This window comes from Daldinia vernicosa, assembly GCF_022497035.1.
Source record: "Daldinia vernicosa strain CBS 139.73 unplaced genomic scaffold F5Y00scaffold_42, whole genome shotgun sequence".
NCBI classification, from domain to species: domain Eukaryota; kingdom Fungi; phylum Ascomycota; class Sordariomycetes; order Xylariales; family Hypoxylaceae; genus Daldinia; species Daldinia vernicosa.
The window spans coordinates 261,700-289,685 of record NW_025953958.1 but is presented as its reverse complement, the minus strand read 5'-3'; the positions used below and the strand labels follow the sequence as shown (position 1 = coordinate 289,685).

The window sequence follows — 27,986 nt, the reverse complement described above, 5'->3', positions numbered from 1 at the left end:
ACGTTGGGGGGGAGGGGGAAGGGTAGGGAGGGACGAGTGGCTGATTTCTAGTTTCTGATTACGAACTGTATGTACGTAGTGAGTGGGTGAGTGAGTGCGTATACCTATCAGGTATCTCCGAATCAAATATTTCCCCTTGCTGGATTACCTATGTACCCTTCCTTGGTGGTTCGTTCTTTAGATCTCCGATTCCCGCAATAGACTCAACATACATATAGATAGTATAGTAGTAGTGGATTTAGCTTTGGCTTTTTTACCTTTGCCTTTGCCTTTACCCTCGCCTTTACCTTTACCGCTACCTTTATTTACCTTTACCTCCCCTTCTTCCTCCTCTTCGCCCTCCTCCTCTTCCTCCTCCTCCTCCCTCTTCCCTCTACCCCGTCCCTATGATATGATCTTAGAAATATGACCTCTTCAAAATACTTCGGCCTTCAAGGCCACCTCCTAAGCAGATTGCAGACGGCTCTTATCGTCGCTCCGTCCTTCATCTTGTTTGGGTACAACCAGGCCGGTATTGGCGGTCTGATCACCCAAAACGATTGGGTGAAAACGTTCCCCGAGATCGACACTGTCCACGCCGTCGGCTCCGAGGAGAAAAGCGAGAAGTCGACGCTGCAGGGTTTCGTCGTGGCTGTTTTCGTTATCGGCGCCCTCTTTGGCGCCCTCTCGTGTTCGTACACGGGTGATCGCTTTGGCCGCCGCAATGTCATCTTCTTCGCTGGTCTCTGCACCTTAGTCGGCGAGATCCTCGAGGCGTCTTCCTTTGGTCTACCGCAATTTATCGTCGGTAGAGTTGTCGTAGGTCTCGGCGTCGGACAGCTCAGCTCCCTCGTCCCCGTATGGCAGAGCGAAACTGCCGGTGCGAAGAACCGTGGTCGCCACGTCGTGCTGGATGGTCTCTTTATTTGCCTCGGTTATGTTCTCGAGTCCTGGATTAACCTGGGCTTCTTTGAATTGAAAACTGGGCCCGTCACATGGCGCCCGCCTATCGCCATCGCGTGCGTCTTTTCGCTAGTGCTTGTATGCTCTATCTACATGTTCCCAGAGTCGCCCCGTTGGCTTCTCATGACGAACAAGAGCGAGCTGGCCCGCGAGAATCTCTCCATCCTCCGAGGTCTTCCGCAGGATGCGCCCGAGGTCAGTGCCGAGATTGAGGGTATTGAACTTTCTCTCGAGCTCTCGGCCGACGGCGGCGCTAAGCTAAGCCAAATCTTCAAGATGGGCGAAGACAAACTAGCGTACCGATTTGGGCTTTGCATCCTCTTGCAGTTTTACCAGCAGATGTCGTACGTAGCATATATTCATCTCCCTCCCAAAGACCGAGAGCCGGCAATGTGATGGAAAGAAGCTGACAGAAATTCGCGCAGTGGAAGCAATCTTATCAGCGTATACGCGCCGATCCTCTTTCAAGAGAACCTTGGCTTAAGCAGCGAGTTGTCTCGTATCCTTTCTGCTGGTGCCTTGACTTGGAAGTTCCTGTCGTCGTTTCTAGCCTTCATAGCTATCGATCGCTTTGGGCGACGCGCTGTTTTCATCGTGAGCGGTGCTGGCAGTAAGTTCTCTTCTCCCTTTTTAACCTAGTTACCTTAGAAGTTATTGCTTCTACGAACATGTCTCGTTCCCCGAATTTCTCGGTAAGAGAGGCGATTGCTGACTTGTTGTCGTTGAAGTGTCGTGCTGCATGATAGCACTCGCGGTTGCAACATCGTTCCCCACGTCCAACAGAGCCTCGCAGATCGCCGCAGGCTGCTTTATTTATCTGTACAACATGTTCGTCCCCATCGGGTTCCTTGGCGCCAATTTCTTGTACTGCACCGAAGTCGCCCCACTCCGGCTGCGCATGGCCATGAGCTCGATCTCGACAGCCAACCATTGGGCCTGGTAAGTCCTTCCATGGTTCTTGGTCCTCTTGGCCTTCATGCGTGCCAAGTCGATGATCGGATGATATATACTGACATGTCGGATATAGGAACTTCCTAGTCGCCATGGTCACCCCCGTCGCCATCTATAGCATCGGTTGGCAGTACTACATCGTATTTGCCGTCATCGCCGCCTGCGTGCCCGTCTCCGTCTACTTCCTATTCCCCGAGACCATGGGACGTAGCCTCGAAGAGATTGACCTCATGTTCAAGGACTCGCCGTCCGCGTTGCGGACCGTCCGGTTCGAGAAGCAGCTACGCCGTGCTGGTGCGCTGCCGTCGTCGCTCACGGAGAAGACCAAGCTTGACCACTCTGAAGGCTAGACTTTCTTCTCCTCCCCCCTCTTGGCTATCGGTGATTCCTAGGCTGGGGCATATTGGATAAACTGGGTCGGAGCGGACTTTATGAACCAGGATGATATGAATCTATGAAGTATACGTTTTTTGGGAATAAACTTTTTTGCGTAGGTAGAAACGCAGAATAGCATTACGTTTTGTTGGATAAGCACGAGTGAGCATATATGGTGATCGTATAGAGACATGTTGTAAAATGTATTGTGTTGATCTGTCTTGTTTAAATAGAGGCCTAGACGGAAAAGACTATCACATGTCATGTCAAATTTGCTGCCTGGTTGAGCAAACACGACGCTGGCTTATGCGGGATATTGTAGCCTAGAGATTCTTTAGTCAATGTCGTAAGTTATTATTAGGTCTTGGAATTTCTACTAGTAACTTATGTTGTTTATTCTAGTATTCCTGGCTTATTTTACTCGTTAGAGCGGCCAAAAAGTCACATAGCCTGTGTTCTGCGGATTCACCACTTTCGGCGCACATGAGGCTATTCAGACGTTCTTGAGGCCTATAATATTCCACAGACTCGCCCCACTGATATTTCCTTTTCGGATTGTATAATAGGCTCGTCCGTAATAGAAATTGATTTTATTGCTGTAAATTATGTAATTACTACATCGTACGAATTTGTATAAAAGGTAGTATCAGATTGTTTAAGACCTTGGGGTAGAACTTGAGATGAACTTGAGATCAAAAGAAACCCCGCAGGGCTCGCGACCCCCATTTTCTTGGGGCTTAGCGGCTAGACAGACTATTTTCTCACTATACATATTAACGCCAATCTATTTTTTTATTTCTAGGTAGGAGTCCATATGATTGTACGTAGAAACGCATGTGGCTAGAGGATGATAACAGATTAGGTACCTAATGTATGTTAATTGGATGCGCTGGCAGCTCGTGGCAATGATTAAGTCGTCATTGCACATGTGCGACAATTGGAGAATGAAATGCCAGCTGAGCAGCCAAGCTGCTAAGATACCCCTATACCCATTAATATGTACACGATTTACGCGTATATGCAGCAACAGAGGTGTTTGCTAAGCGCTTTTGTTAGCGGGGTCCCAGTTGGTTGGGTGGTGCCTGATCTAAGCGATTTAAGCAGCTACCCAGCGTAAAGAGGGCAAGAGCGAAAGAAAGGAGGAAAGGCAGGAAAGCATCACGAAAGTCAACACCCAGAACGTTTCGGCCTATTTTTGAACTTGAACTTGACAAAAAAACTCAGCCAAACTCAAGCAACTCAGCCCCAACGCTGACGCATTAAATAATTCGGTTTATGCTTTGCCTCCACCACCCGACGACCTTCATAAGTATAATTCCTGTTGTTTCGGATAATCGGATCGCATAAATACTACGATACAAGTACACAGCAATATCTCAGCCTCTCACCGAGTTTCTATTTATATTTATATTTAGATTCAACACAACCCCATGGTTGAACCTTGAGAGTCGACAGACAAACTCTACTCAAGGCTCCTCGGCACGAGGTGGCTCGATCAAATAAACTTCACTGCACCGGGCTCTCGCAGCATTTCAGAGCATTATTTTCACCTCCCGGAGAGGCACTTCACTTTCTTTATTCATCCCTGTCAATTGCCCTCACCGTAACAGGATAATTTACGTCTATAGGCGGAAATTCTTCTATTAGTCCATTTATTCGCATTCGCATACAATTCAGAGCGGTTCGCCGAATCACACATCACACACCACACTAACCATGACCATGGAAGAGCAAGTCGAGGCACGTTCGCTAGCCTCGCTTAATTATTTGGCTTCCAATCCGCCTCAGTATCCGAAAAAGCCAACTGAAGAAAGGCAAAATCCGATCACTCTGTATATTTCGAGAGTACCCGGCACGAGGGGTAGGCCTAGATAGCACATAATTCGAACCAATCTTGTAGTTCTGTTCTAACATCCAGCCTAGACATCATTCTCTCAACCTTGAAGCCACAGGTTAAGAACGTTACGGCAGAAGATGTAGCCAGCTCTTTTTACTATGTCCATCTGAATACCCCCGAGGAGGAGGCCCTTATCTCTCCTCCCGGCCAGCCCATGCCTTCAACGTCTCCTAGAACGAGCGGGGAGAGCTCGAGGTCGGGTAATCAGATCCATAGGAAACCCGTACCGGGGTCCTCAAGTCTTGCCTCGTCGCGAGTAGATGAAAACGTGCAGTTACCTCCATCCGGAAAGGAGAACCAGCCCGGTGCCGGCTCGGTGCAGCTTCCGCCCCGAACTGCAGCCCAACAACCTGGTTCATCCGCTCCTTTATCCGAACGGCCCCCACCATCCCAATTCGCAACACCAATGAGTCCCATCCAACGAAAACCTCTAGGGCCAAGACAAGGTAATTTAGACCCTTACGAGAAAAGCCTACCGCCGGTGCCAGTCTATAATCAATTGCCCGATTATCAAGCTGGGTCAAATATCGATCAACCTCCTCAATTACCACCACGACCTAACGAGCAACCAACATTACAACAACTTACTGATCAGTATGCTTCTCCACATGGTAACGGTCGATCACCTTCGCCTAAATCGCCAACTAGGCCTTTCACTCCGTTTTCATTAACTCTCATAAGAAGAGACCCGAGTTCGGGGCAACAATGGAACGTTGGGAAGGTAGCATCATTTCAACTGGATAACCCAGAGCTCATCAGCGACGACAAGTATTACCAGCCATCTCCTTCGATCAGCATACACTTGGAGACATCCGGCTATGCTAAGTTTCGCGGCATGCCCACCCACCCACCGACAGATATAAGATCTAGCCTTGATATACGTCCTGGAAGCGCATCGTCCGGATCGCGGCTACAGCGAACCGAGTTTCTTGGATCTAACAAGACCTCGAATACCTTTGAACGTCAAGTCATGATGGCGTACTCAAAATCCTTCGCCACTAACTTGCGCGAAAAGTTCAATCATCATCGCAGTCGTTCGGAAGAAGAACGGTTAGGTTTACCTACCATTCAAACTCAACACGGTCGTCACAGTAGCCAGGGGTCTGTTACATCGTTCGGCAGAGACTTTGATGGCGGCGATGCCCCCGTCATTACTCAACCCGCACCGGGTCTCAAGCCACGCGGTTACGTATTCTATAGCCCGTGGGGTGGCCGCTGCGAATTCGTAACCGGAAACGCTGGACGGAGTCTCGTGTGTAATCATATCCTACCCACGTATGGCGGCGGCGTTTTCAACCCTCTTGTAGACGGCAACGAGTCCGGGAACAAAGGCCACAAAACCAGAGGGCAACCAATCAGCGATCTGAGGTTCAATTTACCTAGCAGCGAGTTGTTTGCCGAGAAGCGATCTACCGAAGGAGGTGTCAGGGCTAGAGATCAGATACAGAGCCAATTCAACAAGGTTTTCCACGGCCTCGAGTACGATGAAGACGGAGATTGGCACCTCGACATGAGTCTAGGCAGAGAGAAAGCAGGCGGCGGTAACAGAGGAAAGAGAGCTAAGATGGGGAAGCTGATCGTGTTTGACGAAGGCCTCAAGATGCTGGACCTCGTCGTAGCGGCCAATGTCGGAGTTTGGTGGACCTCCTGGGAACGAACGTACTAATCGCTATTCGATGTTATTACGAACTCGGACCATAATCCTAATGGTAATGGCAAGCGTAATGGGGTAGATTATGGGCAACGGCTGGATGCCAAAAGTTAACGAAACCGTCGGGAGGAATAAAATATAGACCGGCCTGCATGAGATACCAGGGGCGTACGTAGGATCAGTGCTTTGAAAATCATGTTGCGTTCTAGCAAGCCAGCGTTGAATCAGTCATTGGCAAATAAGGGCTTACTCAGGAGCCGTGATAAGGTATGGCGGATATACGACCTATACTATACAATGGTTTCGAGCCAACTCTCAGCTTTATCTGAATACATATGCTTTCACCAGTCGGTGGGCATCGTTGTTGATATTCTACTTAGGTATGATATGAGTTTAGCAGAGTATGAAAAGTGAAGCTGGAAATGTTGCTCGATGATAGTTGACTATGCAATCGGTACTGTTATATTTAGCGCGTACACTTGAATCGAGGAGATTATGGCAAGTTGGAATATTACAATTCTTTCAGTGACTCTCTTTGGAATAGCCATTCCAACTTAAGAACCTGGTTTGTAAAGCAGATGTAAGATTTTATAATTCATTCTATATACCATCTTAACACAAGAAGGGCTAAGGGTAATGGATTGTGGCTAATGATTTCCTACCTAGGTTGAGGGGCTGTGCAGTTTCCAAGAAAGCCACACTTCAGAAAATACCTAAAGCCCCGGTTAAGAGATCCGAACTTTGTCGCGGCGCATATCAAAACCAGTCGTCGAAACAGAAGAACATTAGCCCACAATGTTTGCAACCCTGGTACGAAGGATGGCGGGAGGGCCTATACCTCCTGGACTGAGGAGTGCGACAAGGACGCCTTTAGCAGAGGCCTATATTAGTCCATACAAACCCAAGAAGATCTGGCCGCCAGATTTCTCCAAGCTCTCCCAGAAGGAACAGTTCCGGTTCGAACGGCGCTACAAGCGGAGGGTAAAGCTTGCGACTGCGCGGCCGCGGTGGGATAAGTTCGTTAAATTGGCGCAGCTATTTAGCGTAACTTGTAAGTCTAACGGCTGGGTTTCAACTTATGAGGACCCGGATTAACACTACGTTTCTACTGTAGCTCTCGTGATTTATTCGGTTTTGTTTATGGACTGGCAGATGGAGAACCAGCCGTTCCAAGGGGTATGCCAAATATTCTACCTTCATCACTGTGAACTACCTATATGATCTAACCAATACATCCAGCTAAGGAACAGTTTCTGGGACGTACTCGGCGCATTCTCTCCCGAGCAGAGACACGAACGACGAACTCCCGATATAGCAGTCATTACAAATTCCAAGTAAAATATATATATCACCTCTATATATTACGAGCCTCACATTGCATGGTTGGAGTTTGGGGAATGGTGGTTAGGAATACCCGCTCGATGTCATTTGCACCCCCGTATAAAGTCGGGATACTTATTCTATTATTAAAAGACGATGCTTCTCTGATCTGATAAAATGCTTGTCCCAATCCGTAAACCTACAAAAACTCCAGACACCGTGTCGATGCATACCTACGTATTGCGCGGGAATCACCTGCCGGGCCATACGAAATGTCCCCCCACGCCTAACCCGGCGCCCAGTCCCGTGCCCCTAGACTCGTTGACCGGCCGCTTTGCGATGGTGCCTTGGGCGCGCACGCCGGCGACTATGCGGTCGAGGTTCGTCTCGATGACGACGCCGCCGACGATCATCTCGCTCAGGGCGGCGTGGAGGGTCTCGAAGTTGAAGATGAGGTCGAGCTCGCAGACGTTCTCGAACAGCTTGTCGAGCGACTCGACGTACACCTGGATCAGGTCGAGCAGGGCCAGGGGCGACTCGGTCGACGTAGATATGATGATGAAGTAGAGGGTGGCGTAGTGGCGGTAGGTGACGAGCGAGGGCACGTCGTTGTGAGGCTCCGAGGCGGAGTGCGAGGTTCCGGACGCGGCGAGGAGGGGGGGTAGGGGGAGGAAGTTGCAGGCTCCGTCCGGGCGGTTCGAAACTAGTGTGAAGATCTCGGAGATGAGGCGCTGCTGGATGCTGGTTTCCTGCAGGTAAGATTGTTAGGGTCGATCGAGTATGTCTGGGGGGGGGGGGGGATCGGGGCTTCTTGGTAGGGTAGGATTGCAAGCAGATGGTATGGTATGGTATGGCATACTAGCTGAGTATAGAACTTGGTCAGCCTTGGTTGGCCCTGGCCGTTAAAGACCAGAACTGCGTTTATCATGGCGGGCCGCAGTCGTAGCGTGTGGAGGAGTTAATGTCAATAAGCATTAAAGATACATGTAATACATAATAAAGTGAAATGAAGCATGTGAAGATGTGAAGCATATGTAAGTTAGTGGGGTTATGTGCTGACTTAATTGACCGCCTCGATATCTCGATATCCGCAATATCCTGCCGAATCTTTTAGCTTAAGGCTTGATGGCTGTGCAATTGTGCAGATACGGAGGTGCCGATCCTTTTAGTCCCTGACTAAGACAACTTAAGCCAAGACTTTAAATTATTACTACGGTATTCTTATGCACGGACCACTTTTGATATCATCGTCCGATGAGTTCTGTACGTACTTCTGTACTTATTTTAAAAGAGCAGCCGTAATCCAGGAAAGACCCCGAGAGATTTTCCCCTCTCCAACTTCATCTTCTTTTATTCCCATTCTGATTGGGACTACGCTCCGCCGTTCGCTCGAAGGACGGCGTATATAAAATCACTCTAGATCCGAGACGAGGTTACCTTACCATATCGTCATGGCAGCAATTACCTTCATCGCTGCACAATGCGTCAGGCTCTCCTACGTCGGATACTGTCCGCCGTGCCAGGGAGTCCCTCTCTCCAAATCAACATAATTCCTTTGATTGGGAGAATTCCGCCTTAGGGCCGGCGGATTTCTTCCCGTCATTGGAGGGCTCGGTCGAGCCTCTAGTTGGAAATTGGTCCCTGGGTTTAGAGAATGACAGTATAAATGGTGCCGAGTGGTCCCTCCCCCTTTTCGAGGGGGCAGGGAACTCTATCGTTTTTCAAAATGAAGAGTGCAACGGACAGCTGAACGGTCAGTCGGCTCTCTACGCCTATCCTATTCTATCTCGTATGCGTATGCTAACAGTTAAAATAGCTTCAAACACACTACCTAGCTGTGAACTCAGTCCAGATCTTCTATTCAATCTACCCACAGGTTCTCACATCTCGTCGCAATCAGACGCTGAAAACCCAAACCCGTCTGTCTCACCGCCAGATATGCCAGAATCTTCTTCCGGCCCAAGCCAGCCTGCCAAGTCGCAGAGCCACTCGCCGCGTGTAGACGCGGTCACGGCTCTCAAGCGCCAGCGCAACAACGCCGCGGCTCGCAAGTATCGGCAGAAGCGGATCGACCGCATCAGCGAGCTGGAGACGGAACTTCGCAGCGTCAAGGAGGAGCGGGATGAGTTGCGGCTTCGCCTCGCTCGTCAGGAGGCTGAGACGGCTACTCTGCGAAGCATGCTGCAGCTGAACTCTAGGAGGGGAGATGCAAGTTAGCGAATAGTCGGACAAATATATATGTGTGTGTCTTGAGGTTTTTAGATAGCGTTAATAACAAATTGGAAATTGTTCTTCTTCTCAGACGATGTCGACTCGTTCTTTTCCCCATGTGATGTTTTTTTTTGTCCCGTAGAAGGACTGCAGAATAGTGTGTCAGTTGAGGGAACGTGATTGTCATCTTGGAATAGAGCATGGACAGGTAGGCGGGGATATAGATTCTAGCATACCACATAGTCTTATTTGTAGAGCACAGGCTTCATTAAAGGTTGAATTGTATTCATATTCTAACTAAAATTCTATATACAAGATAGCATCGCCATCGCGTCTATTTATCCTCCTACGAATAATTTACGATGGACACATCACTATTGATGGCATATGAGTTTTTAGTTATTCACGACGAGAAGAAAGTGCTTCATTATAAGTAAGAATGGGCTCATGGTGAGTGGAGATGAGTTGAAGTTATTCATGATGAGCGAGGGTGGCTCATGGATCGGTAAGAGTGGTTCAGGATGAGTTGAGAATTGTTCATTATGAGTGAGAGTGATTCATAATGAGTATAGCTAGCTGCACTTTCTAGGGGGTAGTCCCACTTCGCTACTAGTGTATATAGAGTTTAGGGGGAATGGTGGGTTTCTTTCGTGTTTGCCAAGAGATGAGCCAGTATGATTCATTCTGATATATCGAGAATGTCGAAGTCGGGCATATTTATCTAGGTAGCCAAGACAATGATAATTAAAGGACAATAGGCCCAGTTCTTAGGTTTTTGAGGAACGCTTTCTTATATCCTTAGGTGTCGTCGGCGTGACTCATGTTATACATTCCACTTACGTTGAATTGGGATTTCAAAGGGACTTGAAATATAGCACTTTAAGAATTGTGTGTATACATATATCCCGCCAATACTTGGGGACATAATTATCTATCCTATGTGTTTCCTTTTGACGACAGCGATTCCGATGTGGTCTTGGTCGACACTCAAGTATTAATTATCAGCTTGTACCATCCAAGCGACACAAAGACAATATTTTCCAAGGAAAACTCAAACATCTAAAACGAATTTGAGAGGGTTGTACCTTGAAATCCTGCAGGTTTCATTATAGTTCATAAATGAATCAACTTGTTTACGACAAACAGTTTTATTCGTTCGTTCGACACCAAGCTTGGTTTGATGTCTTTCAATATCCGTATGTCAGCTCGCAACGTATTTAATACCAACTTTCAATTAATCATCATAGTAGCTAGTTAGGCATTTTCTACAACTCTTCCATGTAATTGATATCAGAGCAGGCAATTAACCCGTCCTTGCAGCAATTGCAATTTATTTTTAGCTTCCTGCTCAATGCTATACCATGTATCCCGTACGTACATGCGGTAATACAACCTTAACAGTGGATTACATCAACTACAATCCCGCCCATCTAATTCGTTCCACCCCTTGCTAATCCCCCCCACGCGTGTATCTCCCAAAAGAGATAGGTACTATGCCGCTAGCCGGAATCCTAAGCTTATTTTGTTAGCACTGTTCGTTCCCCATATCAAACCACCTAACTTCCCATGTACAATACCTAACATAGAAATGTAAGCTGCAGTACCTATCTGGCATCAGCTTTTATCGAAATGGTTACATGACAGCCCGGTATGGCGCAATAACGCACGCACATGTGGTTTTGTCTCGGCTGATCCTTTTTTTTTCTATCGGAAAAGCCGTACCGTACATACATCCCCTCGGCGCTAACCCCTTCTTGTAAATCCTGTGCCATCTGAAGTTTCCATCGGTGTCGCCTTGGGGAATCCTTCATCGTTTGTTTCGTTCGTCCGGTTTTTAACTATCGTAACCGTCTTCCTCCTTTTCGTTCGCCATGAGCACCGAGCCGCTTCTCGCTGAGTCGCGTCGAGTCCAGAGGTCGTCGTCTTCAGATTCTTCAGATATGGGCTTTGAAAACGGGATCGTGCACGAGGATGTCCTTGATGCGTATCGCGACGACCACGATGCTGACTTGGTCACCGCTACCGAGGCCCGCTCGCTGTCGCGTGGTCTTGGCCAGCGACATCTTTCCATGATAGCTATTGCCGGCGCTATTGGTACCGGACTCTTCTTGGGGCTCGGAGGTGCTATACAGACGGCCGGCCCGCTCGGAGCTCTGCTGGGTTACGCTATCGTCGGACTTATCGTGTGCGCCGTGACGTTTGCACTAGGCGAGGTGGCCGCCCTCCTGCCTGTGACGGGTTCCTTCGTTCGACACGCCGAATTCCTTGTAGATCCGGCGCTCGGATTTGCCGTGGGTTGGAACCTGGTATACGGCGCGGCGCTGTCGATCCCGAGCGAACTTACGGCCATATGTGTGCTGTTCACCTTCTGGACCGAGGATGTGCACCCGGCGGCCTACATCATGAGCTTTATCGTGCTGACCTTCATCGTGGGAATCTCCTTCGTGCGCGTCTTCGGTGAGGTTGAGTTCGTGTTTGCCCTGCTCAAGGTCCTGCTCATCGTCTTCCTCATCATTTTCGATATCATCGTTGCTGCCGGTGGTATCCCCGGAATCCCAGCCACCGGCTTCAAGTACTGGCGCGACCCGGGCCCGTTTGTTGAACATATCGCCTCCGGAAACCTCGGCCGCTTTCTGGGCTTTTGGAGCGTCCTAGCTAGCGCTGTTTTCTCCTTCGCAGGCGTCGAGTCTATCGCCATGCCTGCGGCTGAACTAAGGAACCCGGCAAAAGCCATCCCGCGTGCTTGCAAGGTATTTAGATTATTAAGAGTAGAGCCAACACAGCAGCTAATTATTTTTGGGTGTAGCGTGTGTTCATCCGTGTGCTGCTGTTTTATATGTTAGCCATCTTCGTAGTTGGTTTGCTAGTAGCCAGCGATGACGACCGACTAAACGATTCCTCAGGGACCGCCGCTCAGAGCCCGTTCGTTATTGCAGCTTCAGCCGCCGGCATTAGCGCCATTCCCAGTGTCGTCAATGCCATCGTTATTACATCAGCCTGGTCGTCCTCAAACCAAACCCTACTATCCGGCACGCGTGTGTTGTACGCCTTAGCTCTGAAAGGACAGGCTCCTCGCGTGTTCCTACGGACCACATCCTGGGGCACCCCTTACGCCTGCGTGCTGTTCTACACCGCGTTCATGTTTCTCAGCTTCCTGAGCCTAGACTCGAGCGCGCTGACTGTGTTCTGGTACCTCGTCGACCTGACGGCGGCCAGCATCCTTGTGTCATGGATCACGATCTTAATTAATCACATTCGGCTCAAGTTAGCCGTGGCGAAGCAGGGTATCCCAGTTTCGCGGCTACCATGGCATAACTGGTGGTCTTGTGAGTTTGGTGTATTCAAAGATATTGAATGAGTAATATGCTGACCGCCCGTATAGATTACACGTCGATTTTTGCTCTCATCATGTGTATCATTATATTGTTAACAGGTGGTTTTGAGGTCTTCACCGCAGGAAACTGGGACGCCAGCGGCTTTATCTCGGCCTACTTGTACGTATTATCCCTTGACACATCTATGGTATTTATAACGCTGGTAGATCTACCTATGCTAACAGTTACTCAGGGACATGCCGCTCGTGCTTTGTGCGTATCTGATATATAAGTATGTTAAGAAAACTAGGGTTGCGTCGCTAAAGAGCATACCACTCGATGATGCCATTTTACAGGCAGATCAGTATCCCGATGAACCTCAGGAGAAGTCGGGAGGCTGGAAGCGCGCGATCTCTTGGCTCTGGGATTGATGTTTTGGCGGTACGGCTTCACTATAGACTAAATCGAATAGACCACTATAATTTCTTCATTCCGTCCATACCTTCAATGCACTCTTGCTTCTCCTTACTCGACCCGACATTTTCAGACTAAGGAGAGCCCATTCAATCGGCTACCTACGCAGATTCCATCAAACCCGCAGCGTAACCTATTTACCCCTGAATACCAGTTCAGGCTGCGGTAATCTTGATATATCCAGTAAATTCACCCGGATTCAGCGGCTTCCCCGTCGCCAAGTTATTGCTGTTGGGACCCAATAATCTCAAGAAATAGTATTCGCCCGCTTCGGTGTTGTTCTGGTAGTTGAAACCCCAGGTCGTCACATTGACAGCTCCTAGAAACACGCCTGGCTGCACTTCTCCGTCTATGACGTGTGAATCTAGAACATATCAGCGTCGTTATACCTACGTTAAGATTTGTATTCGATATAGACATGCAGAGTTCGTTATATCTAAATTAGCAGGAAAGGGGTCTGTGAAATAGATTCTCGTAACGCACTAAACACACATTAGCATTCACGCGAGGCTTTGACGACTGGAGATCCTAGGTAGATATACCAAATCTCAAGGCGGTAATTAGGATCAGGCAGATCCGGGAGGCCAAACCCAAAGACGGACTCGGCAGGTGTCCCAGCCGCGATGAGAGTCTGCCACCGGTCACCCTCGATACCCACATTCAAGTGAGCCTGGAGCGTACCATCGCCACAGCGGAAAGGCGTCTCGTCGGCGTCAGCCGTTCCGTTCTCGGCGGTTGGTATCACCATCTATATTGATATTCTGGCATTAGCCATTGCCCTCCATTATCCTTAGCACAAAACCAGACATTAAGAAAACGCATTCATACGAAACCCCAGCTACCACCGCCGACGGCGATCGCGAACTTGGGAATGAATCGGTAGCCGTCGAGCTCCTTGCCTGTCGAGTCGGCTACGACGTGTAGAGGTCCCGCGATGCCGGTCGCGTCGTCGTATCCGGGATATGCTGCGCAGCCCTCCGTGAGAGGTACTGCCGTCACGTTTGAAGCAGCAAAAGTGGCATTTGTTAGAGCTAGACCTATTGCCACTTTGGCGAAGATGTTTCGAAAACTGCCCATATCTTTATACCTTCCTTTACGATCAACGTCAAAACAAGAGTATCGTTTGCCTTGACAGCTAGGTACAACATAGAACGAGCTTCGGATTGCTTGTCCAGATCGAGGCAGACCCCTAATATATTTACCTAGGTACTTACAGACCTACATGGAGGAACATCTGATAAGAAGTCTTCTTCGGGTCGTTGTACCTAATATATAATATCCAGGTACCTAAAGACATGGCTCCTCTGTGGCAATCTACCCCCTTAAACGGCTAATTTGGTGTAGCCAATGAGGATCCCGATGTAAAGTCTCTCAATACATTTTTCGGCAGTTCATCATCATTCATTACCTACTATTCCATTTTTAAAACATAGGTATCTAACTTGCAATTTTTTGTTGAGGGATATCCGTATTGTTCGTAATGATGCTGAAGCGCCTAACCTAGTAGAAAGGGGTGCGCTTGCAGAGCACAGGCATATATTTTACTATGATTTTTAGGGCAATTTAATCCTATTACTGAATCTATAATATTTAGACGATAGCTAAACCAAATATAGAGTCCGTTATAAATGACAAGAAATGTTGTCGTTGTTCATTTAAACTAGCAGTCTTGTATCTTGTAAGCTAGCCAGCTACTCCGACAAAGTTACCCAAACTAAAATCCATCCTAGACAAGGGTCAATGTACCATCACGAACTTAGCACAAGAAGTGAAAATTTTCACAAGGAGAGAAAAAAAAGAGAGAGAAGCAAAAGAAAAGTAAATGCTAAAAAAAAGAAATGTCTAGCTCCACTCCGTTTCGATCGGAGGACCTCCGGGTTATGAGCCCGGCGCGCTTCCGCTGCGCCATGGAGCTTTTTGAAAGACACTTTGAGAAGTTTGATATCTCTTGGATGAATGAATGTCAGCAACCGTATTACCACTTATAACGTTGCTTGTCGCACCCACCCAATTATCTCACATTCATAAGCCGTGAAATTATTAACCTAGATGTTTATTGTAAACTTCTTTCTACGATTTAATTAACTATCTGCGCCTTGGGACTTATATTGTTCTGTTTTTTAGGGCTATCCCGTACATCTCTGCTCGTCTTTGTCCATTGCGCTCCTCTCCTATAATAGCTCCATCAAGGAACTTTTACGCCGCAAAGACAGCTTGCATCTTTTCTAGATATCTTCAGTTTGTTTAAATCCGTGTGCAACGAATATACGGAAAGTTTGCTAAAAGCCACTGCTGCTGGGAAATAGCCTTTGTTCTGCATCTTATGAGTGGTGCTGTGCCTGCGCGTAGCATTCCTGTTCTGTTTTGTTTTGACAAATAAATAGACCTCTCCTAGAAGATAAATCTATTAACAAGGTTAATTACACAATTATCGATCGCATCTATAGGCGCGAGGTAATAATTCTACCTACAACAGGACTGCAAATGTTGCTGCTCAGATCTTCTCGGTCATGACTTATCCAGGTACCTATTTCCATTCTTATCATAAGATCTATCCAGTAACTCCGAAGCTTCATAGAGATATATACGGGAACAATTCCCTCTGGCTTGTAGTCAGAGGTAAATAAACGCTAGCGTCGCGCTTTTTGAAATATCCAAATTTGGTGCTCGTACCGCACCTCCTGACAAGACAATATTACATTAGTACAGGATGAGAAGCTCTCTGGTATTGTACTTAAAACTAGCGCGGTTATACGTAAAATGACCAGAGGGGACGGTCGAGGCGAACGTTCGGACGGACGTCTAGAATTTCGTGCCATAAAACCACGGTTGATATCATACTGGCGGCGGCAAAAAGTACGAATCTCAGAACGCGCATTTGCAAGTGACGTGGACCAGATCCTATTCAAGTACGTATTTCGACGAAAATCGTGCTCTCGTGAATAAGAACATGCTATGCGGATAATACAGGTCTGACGCCCCTTAAAATCGAGACTATAACGGGTATATGAAGAATTTGTTTTCCATATCCGTCAGATCCAGCATAGCAATGTCCACCTTTCTCGTAACGACCTGCCCGTCCGAATCATATTGTTCGACGCGGCCAGCTTCCCTTTCCTCTTCGCTAAACTCCGCGATCCATCTTTCCCGCTCTGCGTTCCTGCGCGCCAGAATGAAGTGGATGACGAATAGGATGGCCGGCGTGCCGACCCAGCTGACGACAATCATAGAGATCCAAGCGCCGTAGTACCGGGGCGCTGCGACGGGGACCCATATCTGCGGCGACACGAGGTTGCCGACGCTGTAGCCGATCATAAACATGACGTTCCGTGTCAGCTTCTTGGTGTAGCCTGCTGCAGACGATGTTGTCCAGCCGAGCGCGATGATGTACGTGATACCGTACGTATGCCCCGCCAGCAGCAGACACGTTAGCAATGCTAGTTTCCTATCCCACGGGATAGCCACCATCCCGATTCCGCCTGCCACGGCGGGAATACACCAGATCAAGCTGTGCACCGCAAAATTTCGCGGATGCCACTTCAGTGCTATAGCAGCGACGATACAAAGAACCACCCCAAAGCCGCCACCTGCTACCGCAACTAACGTCGAGCCGAGGCTGGAGACGCCGAGAGAGGTGGTCAGGAGATTCTGCTGGCCGTATGTAAGATTGTTTGAGTACATCAACGTAAATGCTTGGAGCGCAAATAGCCATGAGACGGGATCCTTCAGAGTCTCGATAAGTTGAGCCTTCTTGAATTGCTTCTGTTCGATGGAACTCTGACTAGACCCGTGTACCCGCTGTATAACTTGGATTTTCTCCTCCAAGGTGAGGAACCGGGCCTCGGCAGGATTGTTGGGATAACAGAACCAGGTCCAGATGGCGAGTAAGAGTGTCAAGCCGCCCGTGGTTATCATAAATAACTTCCAAGGCAGCACAGAGCTCTTGCTCCACAGCAGGCCGTAGGATATAAATCCGGCCACGATGGGAGCACCCTGACAAGTGACCCAAAAGATTGGTTGCAGAAAAGCTTGCTCCTCACGGTTGAAGAACATCCCGATGGTGATTTCCATGGCGGGGACGACAACTGCTTCAACGGCGCCGAGGGCGAGGCGGAGAACAACCAGTCCGGCGTACTTGGTCGCTACGCAGTGAAGGAAAATAATAACGGCCCAGAGAAATATGATCGAGGCGACGAATCTGCCAAACGGAAGCTTCTGTAAAAGATAGTGCCCAGGCCACTGGGCTGCAAGATACCCTGCGAGAATTAGGTCATAATGTCGGTATAGCGTCTCTACGGAATATACACTACATACCGACGTAGAAAAAGGTGTTCAAGTTATTATATTCATCTTTTGTGATTCCAGTCTCCTCGAAAAGCCCCAGAATAGCAGCATATCCCAGCGTAGACTTGTCGATCTAAAGCCAAAGCGAGAACATGAGCCCACCAGTTCCTAATAATATAATATAGGGTCAAGCAAGCGACTTACGAATAAGATGATGTTGATAGCGGATATCAGAATCATGATATTGCGGTATAGTTTCCGCTGCAACGCCTTTTCCTTTTCGGGCGTCAGGGGCCCGAATTCGTCCCCGTGGTCCTCGATCAAGCGCAGGGTGACGTCCGCGTATTTCTCAGCCACCGTCTTGGGGGCGGGTCGACGGTGGGTGGTAGATTGAGCCTCCTTTGTAGCATCCATGGCGGACGGGACGGGTGGCGTTGGTTGGTGTACGCATTGTTTCTGCGCGTGTCTTGGGATAGGTACAATGCGTTGCTTTAAATATGAGGATTGTTGTACGTTGGATTAACTTGATGAGGATTAAGGCTAAGGCCTTGCATGGTGACATTCGAGTTGCATATGGTGTGATCCAATTGTGTCATATACACTAAATCGTCTCTATTGGCTAATCCTTCGCTTTTGATATCCTATCTATCTTTCTTGAGAGCTGAGGAGCGAGCACGTAATCACGTCTAACTATAAAAGAGACAATCCATGGGTATGATTTATAGATAACTAAACGTATGTTCCGGTTTGATACCCTGTCCGTATAGATTTGTATCCGGCATACCTACTTTGGGGAGTCCGATGGGATGCCCCTTATTATTCCTGTTCCCGTCGCCATGTATCAGTGTTGAAGTCCTAAGGCCTATTCATGATATTAATATAATGACAATGCTTTTGGGCCCGTAGTATAGCTCTGTTGTCCTCACGATATATATTTTGATTGTCACGCTGTCATAATTGCTTGTCTTCAGCATATTAGTACCCCTTGTTATTTTAGCGGCTAAAATGGTATGTATACCACTCTGGCTAGAATGGGAGGCCAGAATGGGATTATATAATAGTGTATTATCTCCTCGCTTTGTAATTTTAGCAACGAGCTTAGCTCTTAATTATAAATACACGGGTTATAAACTACATATGTACCTATTTGAGAACCTTCTACATGTTGGTGAACAGCTAGTCCCGCGAGTATCCAAGGGCCATGTTGCTTATAGCTTACATAGCAAATGTCTAAACTCCAGATGAGCTTCCTTTATGCCCAGTATCTACTCTATTTAAATAACTTTTGTTCATACTGTTATCGGTCAACCATTTATGATATGTCCCTCATTATATCTCATAGTATATGACTCCAAATTGGTTTACAAGTGAAAAGACGCACAAGTATTAGTTCGTTAGCCAGCAACTACCAAAGACGATCTGACAGGGTTTAAGATTATCTAACAACAGTAGAAATTAATGGATCTAGGATGAGTATAAAAAGTATTCTGTCCCAATTCAATAGCTTTGAAGTTATCGTGTTTTCAGCACATACAGTAGTTCTCATTTGAAAAGGGGTTAAATGATTCTGCGCTACGTAGCGTTAGACGGCATGGCCTACCTATAGTCATCTTATTAGTTAAGACATGGATTCTACATTCCCCATACTTAAACTTATTTGAGGCGTCTAAATTTTCCGGCCTTAAACATGTCACTTTACGTTGATATTTAGTATTGCCATAGCTACGCTGATAATCCCAATCGCCGAGCGGCGTCCCCCGAAAACATGTTTAACTATATGATCCGATCATCTTTGGTTTGCTTTTAACTCCTTTATGTCACTGAGACGGATCACCTACGAAAAGAACGATGTTGCTCGATTAAAAAAAAAAAAAAAAACACGGGAGCTTATGTCTTAGTTACAGAATACCTCAAGTGCTCTTGGTACGTTGAGTAACAATCGTCTTGTTCTAGGCGTAGGCTGCCGTTTAAGACTCGCACCGAACTTGACTCTGATATTGGCGAGGCCAGAGACGGCTGAGTAGAAAGAAGAGAGCACCTAGACTGTCTCGACAAGTGGCGATTCTTTTTGTTTTACTTTGCCTTATACCTAGTAGCGGTGCCATCGATATCAAAGTACAGAAACATCTCAAGCTGCGGCGTCGCCAATGACACCTGCAACCCTTGAGACTAGGTAAAACGGTAGGTAATCTAATCGAAACCACTTTGGAGCACAATAGCGTCACTTTTATTGTTGAATCACATCAAGTTAGACAGCTAGTGATATAGAGGGGGATATCAAGTAAGTTTAACTAGACGTGACCGTGTCCGAGAATTTCACTTTGGACTATGAGTAAAATCTTGTAAAGCAATATACCTACCTAATCGTATAACTAGATGATCAATCATTGTCTTCCAGAATAATGGAGATGGGTTTGTATAACTTGGGTAGTTAGAGAAACTTCAGTCTCAAAAGTCGATTCACCTTGCCTGATGCTTGTGGAAATTCAATGTTGTGTTGCCAATCTGTGCGATAGCATTGCTTGAATTAACAAAGTCACATGTTTAACTCATGTCTGATGCGAATTTCCGAATTGCCTTTTTGAAGGTGGCTGCAACGTTCTTGTCTTGTGGCACGGCATTAATAATGAGGTCTTTGGCTTCGTTTTGATTGGTCCATCATGGTGAACCAGCCCCATCACCTGCCTATCCGGGAAGTCCCCCAAATTGAAGGCGAGAGTTTAGGTGCCCCACTCTAGGCCAGCGCGGGCTGTACCGGGACCCCAAGCTGCTCCCAGCTCTTCCCCCAGCTCGTTCAGGCGGAAGGTCCATTCATAAGATCGACACGCAGGTCAAACGGCCAAGTTCCACCATCATTGAACTTTAATCTTCAAATCTTCGATCTAATCCAACTCGAACCTGTATTGTCCTCCTCTAACCGAAAACTAAGCTTTTTACAAATAGTCTAGGCTTTCTCCTCTTTTTTGGCCGGCCTTGGTTGACAGCTCTCTGTTTGTCCCATCATCGCATCACCTATTATTGGCTATACTTATTTATTCTATTATCTGCAAGCCACATTACCGCCAAATCCAAAAGTACCTAACCTACTCTTTCATCCAACAAACATGCGTTTCTTCTCTACCATCGCTGCAGCACTTGCTGTTGCCGCCGGCGTCTCGGCTGTCGACATCCAAAAGTCCGTTATCGTCAGCTTCCCGAGCGGAACCACCGACGACATCGTCAATCGCGCAAAGGATGATATCCGAAAGGCGGGTGGCGTGATCACCCACGAGTACCAACTTATCAAGTACGCCCTCATTTCGATCCATGTTGTTCTCCTTACCTATATCTTTACCTATATCTTTTATTTTGACTGCGTTACGTCATGGGGCGAAACATAGGTATTCTTTTAATAGTGAATGTATAGGCTGACTAGGTGATCTTTAACATAGGGGCTTCGCAGCTAAGGCACCGCAGCAGATCCTCGAGACGGTCTCAGCCTGGAGTGCTGAGTACAACGCTGTCATCGAAGAGGACCAGGTAGTCCAGATCTCCAAGGGCGAGAATTAAGCATCGTAATGCTTGACCGCATACGTAACGACGGCCATGATTAAGGCGCCGGGCAGCCTGCAAGATACCCCTCCTCCGCACTACGGAGCCCGCAGGTAGACAGACGGAACGGGCGTTATTGAAGGACAGGTGATACGAAAAGTGAACGTACGGAGTGGGTCCAATTAGACAATATCCTTTTGGCGTTTTTTGTATTTCTTCGGAGGAGATTGGTTCCTTAGGGCGGCTATAGTGTTCATAGGAAATATCACACTCGCTGCACCATGTTGTTTTAAGATGTTTGATTCCTTCGAAACCCAACCGAACAGATTCAGTCGTTGTAATGAATGAGTGGTTCTGCTTGTATGATTTATGTATTTGAAATATGCGGGTTGGCGTTGTCTATACGCTACTCACCACGACCGAAAACGCCGAGGATGCAAGGTTTCTTGGAGTAGTCTTAGCGCTCTCCCCTTGAATATGCATCAAGTCAGGAGGATAGCAGGGCAACGTCCGGAGTGTGGTAGGCTTCCGAGAAAGTCCAAGTGGCCATATATGGTATTTAAAAAACTGGCTTCGTTGGCTAAATGCAAGTCCTCAGTCAGTCAGTGTCCCAGCAACTCGATTCTACGCAGCTGCCACGTTAGCCGCAGAGTATTGTGGAGTTCACGATGGAGTCTCACCGCATTTGACTCCCTACCCCTGTCGAGTGTTGCTGTCTGCCGCTAGGTATTTCGATCTTAAGTGGGCAGATGAGAAGTCAAAGACAAGATCGTACACCTTCGTTACGCGGAGTAGCTATTGGATTTTGCAGGGAGACACCGAGATCGTGGGCTGTTCTGGTGTCTAGAATATACGCGGGTATACTCACCTGATGCCAAAATAATTATCCGAGTGGTATTCTTGTGTGGTTTTTATTCCCCATTGAATGCCGTACATGAGTGGGCCCCCATACAGCGTTTATCAAAACGGCACGAATGAAAGCCCTATTGAAGGAAGAAGCGGTAGGGCCATTTATCACTTGAAGTTGGGTGTGTTGTCTACATAGAGGCCCAACGCTACCTATCCATTCGGCCGACTCCGCTGGATTCTAGTCGAACTTCAAATAACTAGTCGTCTTGTCTTGTCGAATGCTGTTTGGGCCGCCTATCACCTACCGTATGCATTTCTCGTCACGAGAGATGTTATATCCATATGACTCTGCACTATTCAACTCCTCTAATTTGGATGTATGTGGCATAGTCACCACCTTGAAACATCGTAGATTGGCCAATCGTCTTTTTGGTAGATCTGTATGTGAAAGTCTCCCCTTGAGATTCTTATAATTGAAATCTGATGTCACTGCAGGCCAATCCCACATCCCACGTGTGAAGGATGAGCGTCACAGCGCGTAAGCTTTTTGCAGTAGTCACTGATTGCCAATGATTGTACTACAGGCGGTACGTAATCGCTAAAGGAATCTATCTGTCTTAAGCTTTGATACTTCAGGCTGATCGTGCTGTGGTGTTACATCGCGGTCGCTGTGGGGGCGGGTTGTATCTTGAAACAAACGGTGGTGGTGAAATGTGCAGATGTGACGCTGTATTGTCCATCTTAGACGTCCGGGCGTCGATACCAGCCGAAGTGACCTGTAACAACTTGTCCGAAGAGACAATATGTGGGATGATCATTCCCAAAAAACTCGCGAGGTGTTTCTTTGCTGGTGATGATTCCCCAAATACATACCATAGTAGGTGGTATGTATGTAAGATGAATTACATGGTTCTGTTTGCAGGTCCCGATGTCGAGAGTGTTTCTTGCGGTATGATCGTTAGGTACTTTCCAACTTATTAACTTATCCCTTATTGCTATGAATTAACAAGAGAGAATTGTTGCTAGGAGCTATTTAACTATAAGGGAATTATAAGGGGAATTCTTAGACATGTTTGACTGTTGTTGCCTTTCTTCTAGTTATTATTTAAAAAAAGAGCGATGCTTGGAATTGGGAAGCGTTCACTAAATTATTATTACAACATATGAATGTAGGTAGCTAAATGATTTAGCTACCTACATAAAGTACTTAATGCATGTACGTACATAATGTATTTATGATGTATAAACTCTCATAAACTCTACAGTCTTTATGTCGTACCTGACATGCATATATGTGTACCATTAAGCATGCGCATGTGCAGTTTTAGGTGTATTAGCCCATGCATAATCCCTGTAAGTACAGGCGCCATAGGGTGGTGGTCTCCTCTTTCGAGTGCGATTTAATGGTCCACAGGGACCCGTGCCGCCTGGTCCGACGATCAATTATTCAATAGTGTACATAATAATACCGTGTAGTGTACATAGGTAGGTACAATAATTTAATACAATGTGGGTAGCTGATTAATGTACCTTATGTATCTCATTGTGTCCCGTTTCTTCGTCGAGTTCCAAATGTGTAACTACGAATAACTTGAACAACTCAACCCGCCTTTCAAATCGAAGTCAATTCCTTTACAGCCTTGTTGGCTAATAATGACAATAGAGAGTGTCTAGAAACGATGCTCTTGTTTACTTGTTGAACCATTGTAATTCTTCAACACAATGAATTATACCTGTCCTTTATAGCGCTGTCTCCCATATTAAGTCCTACTTTCTTCATATTCCACCGAGTACGATTCGCTCCCATACACTACCATACAATCCCAATATCCCGAGTTTTCGACATACCAACGTTAAACGCTCAGCCAAGTACTAAGTGAAAGTGCTTTACTATATGACATAAATTTCGAGGTGCGACTATAGCTGCGTCCGGTATATATTTCTTGGACTGTCATTCAAACATTGCCTTTACGCAGCTAGCTGTCGTTCCGGTCCTTTAGAATCGATTGTGATTCGCGGCCACCACTAATCTTAATATACAACAACAATTAGACCCTATATCCCGAGGTAGCAACCTACTGACGACATGATTCCTTCCGTCACCTCGCAAGCCACGCAGGTGGCTTTGCTAGAATGGGTATGTAGTCTTCTATATCTTTTATACCCCCCAGTCTACCTTCATATCTTATGGTACGGCCAACCGCTAACGTAGGGCCTTTATGTAGGCCAATTCGATGCTCGCAAAGCTACTGCCTGGCCAGAATCGAGACATCAAGGTCAAGAAACCCGATGATCTTTTCGACGGTGTTGTTTTCTCCGCGCTGCTCGAAATTCTAGACGATGAATATAACCCCTCGAGATTTCAACAAAGCCTCGCCGCCACATCGACCGATAGCGATATGACCCAGGGCCGAAAGCGATACCTCCATATCATCCACTTGGGTCTCAAAGATATCGCGCGACGACATGCCCCTAAGATCGAGCCCCTTATCGACTTGGTCGATTTTCAGGCACTAGCTTGGGAACCTACCAAAATAGACATGTTCGAGGTGAATAACTCTACATCACAGTCTTCTCGACCACGGTCCTCCTCTAGCAGCAGTTATCCTCCACCACGCAGGTTCCTTGCCGACACTAACTGTTTCCAGATTTTGGTCCTCTTCGTATGTGCTGCTTGCTTACGTGAAGACGACAACAGTCGGTACATCACGTTAGTTACGCAGCTAGACGAGAGGGTGCAACAGGGAATTTTCCGGATTATCAGCGAGAGCAAAACCAAGCTTGACCAGCTCGAGGAGGCCGCCGATGATGATATCGATGCGAACCTCGATGATCTTGCGCAAGAAGCCGCCTTGGTGAATCAACACCAGAAACTACAAGAAGATGTGCAGGAGGCAACCAGACAAGCGAGTCTCTTAAAGGTACGATTGGACCGCCTTCAGGATAACTATGACGAGCTTCTAGAAAAGCATTCGAAACTTCAAGAAGAAAATGAGCATCTGCATAGGCAGATTGACTCGGAAGTTAGCAACTTTAACAAGCACCATATCCAGCGCCAACTAAAAGAGAACGAGTCAATCATCGCGAACTTGGAGAATGAGAGGAACTTTTTGGTCGAAGAGAGGGATCGACTTTTGAAGGAGAAAATTCGCCTGGAGCATGTCGCACAGAAAGCAGAGGCACTAGCCGACGAGAACCAAGAACTCCGCTCTAAAAATGAGGATCTTTCTAAGAAGGCTAACATGGCCGACAATTTGAGGAAGAAGCTAGAGTCGATGAAGTCGGTAGAGTTGGAGCTCAAAGCGCTACATAGCGAACGGGTTGACACAGCTAAGCTCCTAGAGCAACTTGAAATCTCTACGATGAGGATAGAGGTCTACAAGAAAGAAGCGGAAAAATATGCCGAACAATTCCAGAAGTATGAAGAAGAAGTCGCTAGCTTCGGAGACCAGAAGATCATGTACACATCGGAGATTAACGAGCTGAGAGGCCGCATCGAGGGTTTGCAGGCCCGAAGCCAGACGGATGAGGCTATCGTTAAAGATCTGCAGGAGAAGGTAATGATGCTCGACCCCACGGCCGCTCCGAGTACGCCCTTGGGGCACCATCCAACTTCCCTTGAAGACGAGCTGAATGAATCTGGCAATGCCGCGTCGATGAGGAACATTGAAATTCAGCGCCTCCAAGCGGAGAATGCTGTTCTTAGGAGTACCATAGGTACGGAAACAGAAAAAGGTCAACTCATCCAGGAGATGGAAGATCTTCGTACTTCTCGACAAACCCTGCAGGATAAGTATAACGATATTTTCGAGAAGTATACCGTCGGTCAACACCAACTGGATGCACTTATCCAGAACATGGGTAAAGATGGGTTAGTTCAGGCTCTTCAAGCTTGTTATAATGTCTCATCGAACACAACGTGGCTGATGTCCAATTACTTCAGAGAGGAAGCGTATTCCAACCTCCGGACGCAGGTCCTCGCCGAGCAAAACCGTTCCAAGCAACTCGAGCGACAACTAGAATCTACGAACCAGAAACTTGCCGACAAAGAACGAGCTCTCTTAGAGTTGCAAGGTGATTGTAAGATCATCTTCAGGGAATTCATGAGTATGGACGATGCTGACTATGCGAAACAAGTTGACGCTGTCGAGAAGTCTAGCCAGGAGGCACTCGCAGAGCTTAAGAGAACGGATGGCATGCTTGCTATTTCCCTCCGCGCCGAGCTCGAAGCAGAAAGGAATAAACACAAGTCGCTAAGAGAAGAGTTCGAAAACCAGCGGTCGCAACTCTTGACGGCATTCATCGAGAAAGACCAGCTGCGACGCGAGGCCGAAGTAGCTAACCGCGAGATGCAGAGGGCCGCAGACGGGCTCTCCGTCAACACGGATAGTGCTAAGCAATCCGAGAAAATGGAGAAGCTGCGGGCACGATACAAGCAGCTACAACAGGTGAGTTCATCTGTTCCTCCTCTATCTCTCGCTGGTTCTACCATCGTCGATGACTCAGACGAAAATGGAGACAAAGCCGAAGGCGTTACTAGGGTCACAGTCAAACATCAGTCCGTTTGGGATGTTGTGGGCTCCTGGTTCGGGCAGAAAAAAGAAATTCCCAAAAGTGATTCTCAAGCGAGACATGTCGGATCCTCTAGTAAGGCTGGTCGCCCATTAACGGCCTCCATAGGCATTCCGCGAGGTGATGACATCTCCAAAAATAGATACACTACGTCCAGCTTCAAGAAGGGTGGTTTACAAGGCAGTGCAAATCCGGCGTCAGCTCCTATGTTAGCACACGTTTACCGTAGCACGCGGGATAGTCCGAGGCCAAGTGGCTGGACTAAACAGATCAGCCAACGAGACGCTAGTTCTTCTCAATTGCTATGATACGAAAATACTTTTGAACATACAGACTGACTAAACCTGTTTGATTTACAGCAGTATGAGCAGTCCGATGTCAAGAACCGTGAGTTAGAGCGGACACTGAAAGCTGTCCGTGCTGGATCGGAAGCCGGTGTCCAGAAGGTATGTAAAAGTTTCCACGTTAATACATATATCAGTGGAGCAGTCGACGACATGGACCAGACAAGTCTTTATCTACTTTATAGTTTTGTTACAGCTAAGAAATACGTTTCTTGTTTAAATATCATGTATTATCATTTATCCTGTATCTGGAGACCGTGGCTTATGAGACTTCTCCTTTTTTTTTTATTGTGATGAGAGAATTCTGTCAACGCCTAACAAAAAAATGACAGGCACGAACCGACCAGATCATCAAAAACTTACAACGCGAAAACGCAATGATATCTACTGCATGGTACGACCTCACTAGCAGGTTACAGAGTACTCACGTCGTACTGCAGCGGCGACAAGACGCTCCTCGGAGCTGGCTGAATAAACAGAGGCAGATGGTGAATGGTGAGTAATTAAGTTCTAGTTTCTCGCATGTCGATACTGACAAGTAGAACAGCTACGCCTCGGAAGTAGGGTCTTAGTGCGTGACACATGCCGCCTTATATAAACTTATGACTCCCAAGATTAACCTTTTCTTCCTTTTCAAGTTGTTGCTGGCAGAGCCAAATGCGCTGACATTGCCTTTGGACATATGTGGCGGGGGGTCTGTTCTTCTTGTCCTCTTCCGCCTATATGTTAAGCTCTTTTTCAGTCTGTCTTACAATGTAGTGACTACCGTCACTTTCCCCTTTTGCCCCACCACTTCTCAGAACAGCATTTCTTTTTATATTGGCAGGTATAGTCACGGCAATGGGTGGGTGTCCTTGATGATCGACCGGGCATGCGGCATATATGTCTTTTCGTGCGTACCTAGATTATACCCACTTTATTATAGGTAGTCGGGCGGTGGACGCATTCGAGAGAGGAAAGTCTAAGGGACTAGGGTCACGATGTCTTGAATATGGGAATTTGGTAGCATTGACGACGCAAGCTCGTACATCAGACGCAATAAATAAATATATGTTAAGTTACGTATTGAATTGATTAACTTGTTTGTTCGTACTAGTAGCCCGGCAAGGTGTAAGTAAAGAAAGTCATACCGCGCTACGGGCACATATATCATGGTCTAGGTATAAACCATAAGAACTAGGGGCTCAGCAAATGACTCTCTATCGATTCAACTACTATCTGGTGCTAGTAAAGATGAAATATACAAATCTTAATATTAAGTTAGATTCTGA

General features: G+C 47.1%; 10 protein-coding genes and 1 non-coding gene across 11 annotated transcripts; 7 read left to right on the top strand and 4 right to left on the bottom strand.

Moving 5' to 3' along the window:
• Positions 1-9: 9 nt before the first annotated feature.
• Positions 10-2,975, top strand: F5Y00DRAFT_243644 (putative sugar transporter). The gene is made up of 4 exons (XM_048008712.1): positions 10-1,286; positions 1,368-1,552; positions 1,671-1,881; positions 1,970-2,975. The coding sequence occupies exons 1-4, from the start codon at positions 406-408 to the stop codon at positions 2,241-2,243; spliced, it is 1,551 nt and encodes a 516-aa protein (XP_047862565.1). The 5' UTR covers positions 10-405; the 3' UTR covers positions 2,244-2,975.
• A 406-nt stretch (positions 2,976-3,381) lies between these two features.
• On the top strand, positions 3,382-6,365 carry F5Y00DRAFT_243642 (uncharacterized protein). The gene is made up of 2 exons (XM_048008711.1): positions 3,382-4,129; positions 4,192-6,365. Exons 1-2 carry the CDS (start codon positions 3,985-3,987, stop codon positions 5,829-5,831), a joined length of 1,785 nt encoding a protein of 594 aa, XP_047862564.1. The 5' UTR covers positions 3,382-3,984; the 3' UTR covers positions 5,832-6,365.
• Positions 6,366-6,528: 163 nt separating this feature from the next.
• On the top strand, positions 6,529-7,288 carry F5Y00DRAFT_243641 (uncharacterized protein). The gene is made up of 3 exons (XM_048008710.1): positions 6,529-6,867; positions 6,931-6,992; positions 7,056-7,288. The coding sequence occupies exons 1-3, from the start codon at positions 6,612-6,614 to the stop codon at positions 7,152-7,154; spliced, it is 417 nt and encodes a 138-aa protein (XP_047862563.1). The 5' UTR covers positions 6,529-6,611; the 3' UTR covers positions 7,155-7,288.
• On the bottom strand, positions 7,289-8,227 carry F5Y00DRAFT_243640 (Adaptor protein complex sigma subunit). Its single transcript, XM_048008709.1, has 2 exons — positions 7,996-8,227; positions 7,289-7,885 (listed from the first exon to the last, which is right to left on the bottom strand). The coding sequence occupies exons 1-2, from the start codon at positions 8,062-8,064 to the stop codon at positions 7,388-7,390; spliced, it is 567 nt and encodes a 188-aa protein (XP_047862562.1). The 5' UTR covers positions 8,065-8,227; the 3' UTR covers positions 7,289-7,387.
• A 145-nt stretch (positions 8,228-8,372) lies between these two features.
• F5Y00DRAFT_243638 (uncharacterized protein) lies at positions 8,373-9,621 on the top strand. Its single transcript, XM_048008708.1, has 2 exons — positions 8,373-9,494; positions 9,584-9,621. The coding sequence occupies exon 1, from the start codon at positions 8,928-8,930 to the stop codon at positions 9,351-9,353; it is 426 nt and encodes a 141-aa protein (XP_047862561.1). The 5' UTR covers positions 8,373-8,927; the 3' UTR covers positions 9,354-9,494; positions 9,584-9,621.
• A 1,293-nt stretch (positions 9,622-10,914) lies between these two features.
• F5Y00DRAFT_141853 (dicarboxylic amino acid permease) lies at positions 10,915-13,525 on the top strand. Its single transcript, XM_048004372.1, has 4 exons — positions 10,915-12,097; positions 12,154-12,673; positions 12,730-12,841; positions 12,915-13,525. The coding sequence occupies exons 1-4, from the start codon at positions 11,219-11,221 to the stop codon at positions 13,090-13,092; spliced, it is 1,689 nt and encodes a 562-aa protein (XP_047862560.1). The 5' UTR covers positions 10,915-11,218; the 3' UTR covers positions 13,093-13,525.
• F5Y00DRAFT_264441 (uncharacterized protein) lies at positions 13,291-14,212 on the bottom strand (the record flags this gene model as incomplete). Its single annotated transcript, XM_048011661.1, has 3 exons — positions 13,291-13,499; positions 13,640-13,883; positions 13,964-14,212. 3 exons carry the CDS (start codon positions 14,210-14,212, stop codon positions 13,291-13,293), a joined length of 702 nt encoding a protein of 233 aa, XP_047862559.1.
• Positions 14,213-14,978: 766 nt separating this feature from the next.
• F5Y00DRAFT_t121 lies at positions 14,979-15,050 on the bottom strand. Its single transcript has one exon. It is a non-coding gene; the product is annotated as a tRNA-Met (tRNA).
• Positions 15,051-16,129: 1,079 nt separating this feature from the next.
• On the bottom strand, positions 16,130-17,833 carry F5Y00DRAFT_254556 (putative allantoate permease of the major facilitator superfamily; the record flags this gene model as incomplete). Its single annotated transcript, XM_048010179.1, has 3 exons — positions 16,130-17,391; positions 17,450-17,552; positions 17,624-17,833. 3 exons carry the CDS (start codon positions 17,831-17,833, stop codon positions 16,130-16,132), a joined length of 1,575 nt encoding a protein of 524 aa, XP_047862558.1.
• A 2,053-nt stretch (positions 17,834-19,886) lies between these two features.
• F5Y00DRAFT_141739 (uncharacterized protein) lies at positions 19,887-21,144 on the top strand. The gene is made up of 2 exons (XM_048004371.1): positions 19,887-20,705; positions 20,851-21,144. The coding sequence occupies exons 1-2, from the start codon at positions 20,524-20,526 to the stop codon at positions 20,966-20,968; spliced, it is 300 nt and encodes a 99-aa protein (XP_047862557.1). The 5' UTR covers positions 19,887-20,523; the 3' UTR covers positions 20,969-21,144.
• Positions 21,145-23,351: 2,207 nt separating this feature from the next.
• On the top strand, positions 23,352-27,763 carry F5Y00DRAFT_243619 (uncharacterized protein). Its single transcript, XM_048008707.1, has 9 exons — positions 23,352-23,731; positions 23,852-23,936; positions 24,025-24,348; positions 24,448-25,670; positions 25,743-25,879; positions 25,937-26,247; positions 26,731-26,817; positions 27,048-27,210; positions 27,263-27,763. Exons 2-9 carry the CDS (start codon positions 23,886-23,888, stop codon positions 27,277-27,279), a joined length of 2,313 nt encoding a protein of 770 aa, XP_047862556.1. The 5' UTR covers positions 23,352-23,731; positions 23,852-23,885; the 3' UTR covers positions 27,280-27,763.
• The last annotated feature ends 223 nt before the right edge of the window (positions 27,764-27,986 follow it).